Raw genomic sequence first — 10,626 nt, 5'->3', positions numbered from 1 at the left:
TTGGGTTCATGTCACGCTACATGTAACCCCACCTGACGTAGAGTCATCCAGACTCAAGTCGTAGTTGGCTTGTTCTCCATGCACAGATGTGGCCGGACCTGCTGCGATTTCCAGCGAAAAAAAGTTATCTGTTTTTAATACAACTGGTCATTCTCTCTCTCTCTCTGTCTTTCTTGTCTCTCTCTCTCTGTCTTTCTGATTTGACCCCTTGTGACCCCACCTCAGTATTCTTGGATGTAATGTTTCCCTGACTAACCTGTCTGAACACCATTCACTCCTTTGATTGCTGTGATTATCTCTCTGCAGAGGTGTGATAAAGGGCAGTTAGAAAGATTATCTGTAATCACCAGGCATTGTTCTCTGACTATATATGCTGTGCCTTTATGCAACTCTTCACTCACCTGATGAAGGAGCAAAGCTCCGAAAGCTTGTGATTTCAAATAAAGCTGTTGGACTATAACCTGGTGTTATAAGACTCCTTACATCTCTGAATGATGCCATAGGAACTTTTATGTCTACCTCACACAGCAGATAGGGCCTCAGTTTAATGTCTCATCCAAAAGACAGCACACTCTGATAGGGCAGCTTTCCCACAGTACGGCACTGAAGTATCAGCCTGGTTTATGTGCTCAAGTCTCAATTGGGTCTTGAACCCATGACCTTCTAATTCAGAGGCAAGAATATAACCACTGAGCCAAGGCTGACAGTTTGAAGAAGATATGTAAGTCGGCAGAACAATGACAGATGAAATTTAATGCAGAGAAGCATAAAGTGCTGCATAGGTCCCCAGGACCAGATGGTTTCCATTCCAGGGTTTTAAAGGAAGCAGGTGAGAACATTGCAGATACCTAACTATAATCTTCCAAAGTTCTCTCGATTCAAGAACCGTCCCTTTAGATTTAAGAAAGAGAGAGGGAAACCAGGGAATTATTGACCGGTTAGCCTAACATCTGTGGTCAGGAAATTACTAGAGTCTATAATTAAGGATAGAGTGACTGAACACTTTGAAAATTTTCAGCTGATCAGAGACAGCCAGCGTGGATTTGTAAAGAGTAGATCATGCATGACAAATCTGATTGAATTTTTTGAAGAGGTGACTGAAGTAGTGGACAGGGCAATGTCTATGGATGTTGATTATATGGACTTCCAGAAGTCCATCATAACAGACTGTTAGCTAAAGTTGAAGCTCATGGAATTGAGGGCAAATTATTGACCTGATTCGGAAATTGGCTGAATGGCAGGAGACAGAGAGTAGAATTAACGGGCAGGTACTCAAATTGGCAGGATGTGACTAGTGGTGTCCCATTAGGATCTGTTTTGGGGCTTCAACTATTCACTGTATTTATTAATGACTTAGATGACGGGATAGAGAGTCACATATCCAAGTTTGCCGATGACACAAAGATAGGCATTGCAAAGAGTGTAGATGGAAGCATAAAATTACAGAGAGATATTAATAGATTAAGTGAATGCGCAAAACTGTGGCAAGTGTGAGGTCATCCACTTTGGACATAAAAAGGATATACTTTCTAAATGGTGAAAAGCTCGAAACAATGGAGGTCCAAGGAGGCTTAAGGGTCCATGTACATAGATCATTAAAATGTCATGGACAGCTACAGAAAATAATCAAAAAGGCTAATGGAATGCTGGCCTTTATATCTAGAGAACTAGAATACAAGGTGATAGAAGTTATGCTACAGCTATACAAAGCCCTGGTTAGACCACACCTGGAGTACTGTGTTCAGTTCTGGGCACCACACCTTAGGAAGGTTATATTGGCCTTGGAGGGAGTGCTGTGTAGATTTACTAGAATTATATCTGGACTCCAAGGGTTAAATTACAAGGAGAGATTACACAAACTAGGGTTGTATTCCCTGGAATTTAGAAGATTAAGGGGTGATTTGATCTATGTTGTCAAGATATTAAGCGGAACTGATAGGGTAGGTAGAGAGAAACTATTTCCACTGGTTGGGGAGTCTAGGACTAGGGGACATAGCCTAAAAATTAGAGCCAGGACTTCAGGAGTGAAGGTAGGAAACCCTTCTACACGCAAAGGGTGGTAGATGTTTGGAACTCTCCTCCGCAAATGGCAGTTGATGCTAGCTCAATTGTTAATTTTAAATCTGCTATTGATAGATTTTTGTTAACCAAAGGTGTTAAGGGATATGAGGCTAAGGCAGGTATATGGAGTTAGGTCACAGATCAGCAATGATCTCATTGAATTGTGCAACAGACTCGAGGGGCTAAATGACCTACTCCTCTTCCTATGTTCCTATAGGAAGGATAAATAAACAACAAACATACTCCATGAATTATGTTGAAATGGCTAAGGATGAAGCTGAAAGAGTCCCAGGAGTCTTAATGGACTCAATGCTAAACATGTCAACCAAAGCAGAACTTTATATTGCTCTGGTCAATCCACAACTTGAGTACTGCATCCAGTTGTGGTCACCAAGAAGTAAGAGAGACACTCAAACACAGGAAGCAGTGCAGAAGAGTCATAAGGCTGATCCCTAATGTTAGGGTCTGTGTTATGAAGAAGCACTGAAAAACTTGGGGTTTTCAGCCTAAAAAGATGTCTAAGAAGTAATCTTACAGAAATGCATTAGATTGTTAAGAACATAGAGAACGTTAATTCAGAATATTACTTTAAATTAAACTGCAGGAACAGAAGGGGACTCAAGTTCAAACTAATAAAAGGTCATTTTAGGACTGATATCAGGATTTTTTTCTTCACACGTAGAGTGATCAATGTATGACATAAACTTCTGGATAGACTAATGGAAGCAAAAAAGGAATTATTTAAGAAATAATTGGATGCTACAATGGGGAAACCTCAGGATCTCAGATGGGCACAATAGCCTTTCACATGGTAATCATCTTGTGATCTTGTGAAGCGTATGTTTATTGAATTCCTCAGCTCACACAGAAATTTGTAACTAAATGAAATTCCTTGTAGGTAGTCCTGGAAATCCCTGTATCTGATATTACTTCATTCTGGGATTACACAACTGTATATTAAATATATTATTTTGATAGTTTGTAAGTCTTAAATCGATGTCAGGTTTTACTTTTTCAGGATATTACCACCTCCTCCCAGATTACTGGTCAATCACAAAAACAACCTGCATTTATATAGCGCCTTTAATGTAGAAAAAGTCACAAGGCGCTTCAAAGGGGCGTGATAAGACACAAATGGACGCTGACTATATGAACGTAAATATATGAGGGAGAAAGGAATAGAAGGATATATTGATAGGGTGAGGTGAAGGTGAGAGGAGGCTCGTGTGGAGCATGAACACCAGCATAGACCTGTTGGGCCGAATGGTCTGATTCTGTGCTGTAAATACTATGCAATACTATGTAAGATAAATCGTAAACTACTTGTCTGTGGCAGCGATATTTTATTTGGATGGGAAGATTTGGAATATATTTTGGAAGGTTACATGATTACCTCTTAAAATGTGTCCAACGGCTTCGGGTCAGGAATTGCTGGGGTCGGAGAATCGAATTAATTTACAACTCAAAACTAGCAAAAGAAGTTTAAAAGAGGCTCATGAAACGCTGAAACAGGAAAGGATGAAAAAAAAGGATTTGCACCCGGAACCATAAATAATTATCTGCAAGATTTTCATTTAAAATTGTGTTTATGTACCCATTCCCTTTTTATTAATATAGTTTTTTGTGTTCACTGAGTGGAAGTGCCACGAAAAGAGAAGCCTTCAGTTCTCGTAGCCTCGGGTCAGGCTGCTGCGAACGCATATGGTGCTGCAGTTCAGAGCTCCCTCTAGGCTTTCCTCGCATGGGGCACGGTGTTGCTGCTGTTATTTCCGTTAGTCACTCAGGAGAACAATACTGCAGTGATAATAGTAAACAATTTTACAACACCAAGTTATCAACACCAAGTTATAGTCCAGCAATTTTATTTTAAATTCACAAGCTTTCGGAGGCTGACGAAGGAGGAAGCCTCCGAAAGCTTGTGAATTTAAAATAAAATTGCTGGACTATAACTTGGTGTTGTAAAATTGTTTACAATTGTCAACCCCAGTCCATCACCGGCATCTCCACAGCAGTGATAATAGGCGGCATGTAGTGACACAAGTCCCGGCCTGAATGGAGATGATTGAGTAATTTCCCCCGTCAACACAGTGGTGTCAATCCTCACTGGGGTGATAATAACGATCCGTGCTGTCCTGGGTTATGGGTAGACAATTGTTTGGGAAATGACTCGTGGGTAGGATCAACATCCAGTTGTGTAAAACCGTATCAAATAGTCAAAAGCGAGGGATTTGGAAAACAGTTCTGAATTAAACACATTCTGTAAAATAGTGAAAACAATTCCTTACTTGCATGTACAGTACTCATTATTTAAATAACTATGTAACTATTCAGGTACAGAATAGTGGGATAAGATCTCTATGATAGATATAAAGCGCGCGTTAAGAACCCCTCTCAACTGGCCATAAATAACAGCCAGCTGTTTGTAGCCGCAGTGTTGGGCACAACGTTCGTGGTGGATGGAATCCACCAACCATTAGGGTAAAACCGATTGTGAAAAAACATACCAGTGACAGATACACAAACATGGAATTAATTGTCTCAGCAGTTTATACCGCCAGCTCTCACTTCTCACCCCTGAGGTGAAGCATAAGCGAGCGTGTGCTGGACATATAAGTGGGTTAAAACAGGACTGACAGCTTGGCTCCCTTTCGTATAAGTCGCAATCGAGTTTAATGTCAAAATAGGGATTGGAGCTTTTGAATTAAGAAACGATTTTAAAGAATTATTTTAAACGCTATTCTTATCTGCCTGTTTTCGTTCTGTCTTGACATTATAACTAATTTGTCTCATTCTTTTCCCTTTAATCTCCCTTTTCCCCCTGCTCTTCAATCTATCCAGTTGATTGTTTTCATCCTCATTTTTCTCTTCCCAACTTATTTAACTATATCAATTTTCACTATTTTAGCTTCCCTTCTGTTTCTTTTGTCTCCCCTCCCCATGACTTATTTGAACTCTCCTCCTTCTCCCTATATTTCTCTGTCTCCCTTTCACGATGACTGCTTCTCCTCTCGCTCCGGCTCTGTTGCCATTTACGGAGTGCTCGCGTCTATTCCGAGAGTGAGTGAGTGAAGTAAGTGAAAGAGTGAGAAAACCCTCTTCTCGGCGACGTCATCTAATTGACAGCTCACCTGACCACCCACCCGCCGGAAAGAGGAGCGATAAATAACAGGCTGGGATCTAATTGATCTCCAATCAGTGCAGGAAACGGGGCGGTACTTCCGCCAACAGGTTACTTCAGGCTCGGGAGTTTATAGCCGGACCCTGGGCTCTGGCTCGGTGCAGTGGGAGTTGATGCTGCAACTTAGAGCGGCTGCAAACCAGGTACGGAGCAACAACAAAAAAATAAGGGAATTATCACCTTTTTAACTGATATATATATATATATATCTCATCTTGCAGACTCTTATTTGTAAATTGAGTGAGATATCCTGCTGGAAAGGGAAAATACATTTATATATATATATATATAGATTTTAAAAAGTTAACACCATGGCTGTGTCAAAGGAAGGTTTGCAGCGAAGAGGGGAGAGTGGGTTTTCATGCTTCCATGTAGCCCTGGCCAGGCTGCTGCTTCTGGTGGCTCTGACAGTGACAGGTAGCGCAACGGGTCAAGAGAGTTTCGACAGCGAACTTCACTATGGGTTTGGATCAGGACCGTCCGACGACTCGATACTTCTCGCCAATAATGGCATGCGTGTGCCTTTCGGGAGAACAGTGGATATCGACCCCATCAACGATCTGGTCATCCAGGTCCATCCCAGCGACAAGTGCACCATCACGGTCTTGGAAAACGACCCCCTGTCCCAGAGACCAGGCCAGTTGACGCCCAAGAAATTCCCTTGCGATTTCGGGCGGGATGAGGTGAAATATTCGCACTTCGGCTCCAGGAGCCCTTCCAAAGACCGGGTGAAGCTGCAGCTCAGGTACGACACCCAGACCGACACCATCATCATCCCCTTCATGATGGAGATCGAAGTGGTCTTCACTCAACTGGAAATCATCACCCGTAACATGCCGTTGACCGTGGAGAAGCTGATGGGGATCAGCAACCCGATCGACAGGAAAGTTTTGGAGTTCACCTTCAATCCCAATTCCGAAGTTTGTAAAATCACCACCCTGACCGGCGCTGGCGGTCTCCCCCGGTACGGGCGGCTGGTGAACGACGAGAGAGCGGGGCAGATGGTCGACTGCGAGGAATTTGTCAACTCCAACATCCGTTACCGTCACATCGCTGCCACCAAATCCCCCAACCGGGACTATATACCCATGGTGGCAGAGCTCCAGGACAAGGAAGGCAACCTGCTCAAACAGGAGTATTTCCAAATTATGGCTCGCATCCGAGAGGGGGCAGAGAACACGGCGCCCAAACCCAGTTTCGTGGCCATGATGATGATGGAAGTCGACCAGTTCGTCTTGACAGCCGTCACCCCTGACATGTTGGCAGCCGAGGACGCCGAGTCCGACCCCGACGACTTGATATTTAACATAACGTCCCCTCTGGGCTATCAACAAGTATACATAGTGAGCACAGACGACCAGAACCTGCCCATCACCTCCTTCTACCAGAGGGACCTGAAAGACTTGAAAATCGCCTACAAGCCGCCGGCGGCGGATTCGGATGTGGAGAGGATTTTCCAGCTCGAGTTTGAAGTTGTCGATACCGAAGGCGCCGTCTCCGAGCCCTTCGCCTTTATGATCGTGGTGAAACCCATGAACACACTTGCCCCGGTAGTGACACGTAACACTGGCCAGCTGCTGTACGAAGGTCAATCCAGACCGCTGTCCAGCTCCCAGAACCTGGAAATCAGCGACGAAGACAACCTGGAGGAAGTGAGAATCACTGTCATCGATGGGCTAAGACATGGCGAGCTGACCGTACTCGGTGCCCAAAGAAAGTTCTTCACCCCCGCTGACCTGGACGCGGGAATCGTGGTGTACCAGCACGACGGCAGTGACACCTACAGCGACAACATCATCTTCCGCATGACGGATGGAAAATACAACGTTGAGTTTCTTTTCCCCATCACCATCGTGCCCACGGACGACGAGCCCCCGATCATAAATGCAAACACCGGCCTGGTCCTGGCAAAAAATGAGATGGTCCCCATTTCCCCGTTTGTGCTGAGCGCGACTGACATCGACTCGGAGGATTCAACCATCAAGTTCGCAGTCGAACCCCCTCTCTCTACAATCGGAGAGTTAGTCCTCCGTCAGCTGGAGCAGCCAGCTGATTCCTACTCTTGGCGATTCGTTGAAACCGACGGGGCTTTCGAGAAGGTAGGGTTCGAGTGGTCCCAGCAGGATATAATAGATGGGAAACTGTTCTATAGACATATCGGACCTCACAGCACCACAACTGTTATGGACCAGTTTGTATTTCGCGTGCAAGATGACAACGATCCTCCGAATCAGTCAGGCGAGCATACTTTCATTATAAAAATTCAACCAGTAGATGACATTCCCCCTGAACTATACCCAGGAAGCACTTTACAGATGATTGTTGAAGAGTATCGTTTGACATATTTTCGGAGGAAGTTTCTTCGTTACACTGATCTAGATTCGGATGACAGAGATTTGAAGTATACCATTACAAAGCCCCCCACCGATACTGATGAAAACAATCCCGTGCTAATGGGTAATATAGTATTAACTGAAAGTCCCAATACTTTAGTGATGGAGTTTACCCAAGCTCAGGTCAACCACCACAAAATTGCCTATAGGCCTCCAGATGTGGAACTTGGAATTACTCCTCACGTTGTTCAATTTGAGTTTACAGTAGAAGACACGGCTGGGAATAGTGCTGAGGGGACATGTACAATCTTTCTGCAGCCTGTTGACAACAAACCACCTCAAATAACCAACACTGGCTTTATAATGTTTGAAGGAGACACTCATATAGTTACAAGTGCTGAACTGGATGCCACAGATGCAGACACTGATGGACCCCAGATAACATTTACACTTTCTCAGCTACCAAAGCATGGTCAATTTCAGTATGCTGGTGTTAGTATAACTGAGGGAGAAGCATTTAATTTAGATGATATAGCTAGTGGGAAAATAGCATATGTGCACAATGGTGATGAGTCTACTGGTGATTCATTGAAAATTGATGTAAGTGATGGAGTTCATACAGTTACAATCACTGTTAGAATAACAGTGCGTCCAGTTGATGATGAAGTACCAACTATTATGCTGCCTGTTGGAACTATTGGATCATACTTAGATGTGTTGGAAAATGGAGCCACTGAAATAACAACTAATGTGATCCAAGGAACAGATGAAGACACAGATGACCTTAGATTGACTTTCATTGTTGAGGACCAACCAAAACTTGGAGAGATCTTGGTTAATGGAATCCCTTCTGAAAGATTTACACAACAAGACATCATCAATGGGGTTGTGATTTATGCTCATACAAATGGTGAGATAGGACTACAAAGAAAGGAAGATTCTTTTAATTTGACTCTCACCGACATGTCTGATGAGTGGAATATTGGAGGAAACAAAGTGCAAGGTGTTCGTGTACAAGTGACCATCCTTCCTGTTGACAGTCAAGCTCCACAAGTTATTGTAGGGAAACAGTTTATTGTGGTTGAAGGTGATAAAAATGCAATGACATTGAAAAATTTAAATGCTGAAGATTTTGATACCCCTGATGATGATATTCTCTGTACTATTATTGCCCAATCAACACATGGTTATGTAGAGAACATTTCACCAGCTCCTGGGTCTGAGACATCTCGTGCAGGAACTGCTATCACTGCTTTCACTTTTAAAGATGTACGACTTGGGCACGTTAATTATGTTCAGAGCATTCACAAAACTGTGGAACCAGTGGAAGATAGGTTTACATTCCGCTGCTCTGATGGAATTAACTTCTCAGAGAGGCACTTTTTTCCTATTATCATAATCCCTGCAAATGATGAAAAACCAGACATTTTTATGAGAGAGTTTGTTGTGATGGAAGGTATGAGTCTTGTTATTGACACTCCCATTCTCAATGCTGCAGATGGTGACATCCCTGCCAATGTCTTAACTTTCTCCATCATTAAACCACCAAAGCATGGTCAGATAGTAAATCAGCTTACTACGGGTACTGTTCTTGTCAACAGCTTTACTTTAGATGAGATCAGAGAAGGCTCTAGCATTGTTTATGAACATGATGATTCTGAGACCAAGGAAGACAGTTTTGACATTCGAGTTACTGATGGGAAGCACAGTGTTGAAAAAACAGTAATTATAATGGTCATTCCACTTGATGATGAGACCCCAAGAATGACTATAAATGATGGACTAGAAATTGAGATAGGAGAAACAAAAATAGTAAATGATAAAATTCTTAAAGCTACAGACCTGGATTCAGATGACAAAACACTTGTGTACATTATACGTTATGGGCCAAGTCAAGGTCTCTTGCAACACCTTCTCCCTTCTGGCAACTTTGAAAACATTACGATAGGAATGAACTTCACCCAAAATGATATTGACAGGAACTTGATTCAGTATATACATACTGGCCAGGAGGGCATTCGCGATCTCATCAAGTTCGATGTAACAGACGGCATTAATCCACTCATTGATCGTTACTTTTATGTCTCTATCGGTAGTATTGATATGATCTTCCCTGATGTGATCAGCAAAGGAGTCTCTCTGAAGGAAGGTGGGAAAGTAACGCTTACAACGGATTTGCTTAGTACTACTGACCTGAATAGCCCTGATGAAAATCTGGTTTTCAGTATTACCCGAGCACCCATTCGTGGTCACCTGGAATGCACAGACGAGCCAGGAGTACCTATCACGACATTCACACAGCTTCAGCTAGCTGGTAACAAAGTTTACTATATTCACACATCTGATGATGAGGTGAAAATGGACAGTTTTGAATTTGAAGTCACAGATGGTTACAACCCCGTGTTTCGCACTTTCAGAATCTCCATCAGTGACGTCGACAACAAAAAACCTGTTCTTACTTTGCACGAGTTGGTGGTGAATGAAGGAGAAGTAAAACTAATCACACCATTTGAATTGACCGTTGAAGATAGAGACACACCTGACCACTTATTGCGATTTACTGTGACACAAGTACCAGTTCATGGACAGTTGCTATTCAATCGCACCACGCCTGTCACAACTTTTACGAAGCAGGACTTGAATGAAAACCTCATCAGTTACAAGCACGATGGGACTGAATTTTCCGAGGATAGCTTTTCTTTCACGGTGACTGATGGCACACACACAGACTACTATGTCTTCCCAGACACCGTCTTTGAAACTCGAAAGCCACAGATGATGAGAATACGGACAATGTCGGTGGACAATGGAGTGCCTCAGATTATTGTGAATAAAGGTGCCCCCACTCTACGTGGAATCACCACAGGACACCTCGGGTTTATGATTACAAGCAAAGCACTGAAAGCTGAAGATCGTGACAGCGTGCACAATGTTCTAAGATTCAAGATCACGGAAGGTCCTGAGCATGGGTACCTTATCCACATGGGCAAAGGGAATGACAGTGTTACTGGATTCACTCAAGGTAAGATTCTTTGTGTCATTCTGAATCATTGT

General features: G+C 43.1%; 1 protein-coding gene across 1 annotated transcript in view; it reads left to right on the top strand.

Moving 5' to 3' along the window:
- The first annotated feature begins 5,389 nt into the window (after positions 1-5,389).
- LOC137322818 (FRAS1-related extracellular matrix protein 2-like) overlaps positions 5,390-10,626 on the top strand; it is a 237,164-nt gene continuing 231,927 nt past the window's right edge. Inside the window, exon 1 of the mRNA XM_067985900.1 lies at positions 5,390-10,594. Within this exon, the coding sequence (XP_067842001.1) occupies positions 5,551-10,594 (5,044 nt within the window). The 5' untranslated portion in view covers positions 5,390-5,550. The remainder of the gene's footprint in view (positions 10,595-10,626) is intronic.

Source organism: Heptranchias perlo, chromosome 6 (genome assembly GCF_035084215.1).
Source record: "Heptranchias perlo isolate sHepPer1 chromosome 6, sHepPer1.hap1, whole genome shotgun sequence".
NCBI lineage: Eukaryota > Metazoa > Chordata > Chondrichthyes > Hexanchiformes > Hexanchidae > Heptranchias > Heptranchias perlo.
The sequence above is the reverse complement of the archived record's forward strand: the minus strand, read 5'-3'. Positions and strand labels throughout refer to the sequence as shown.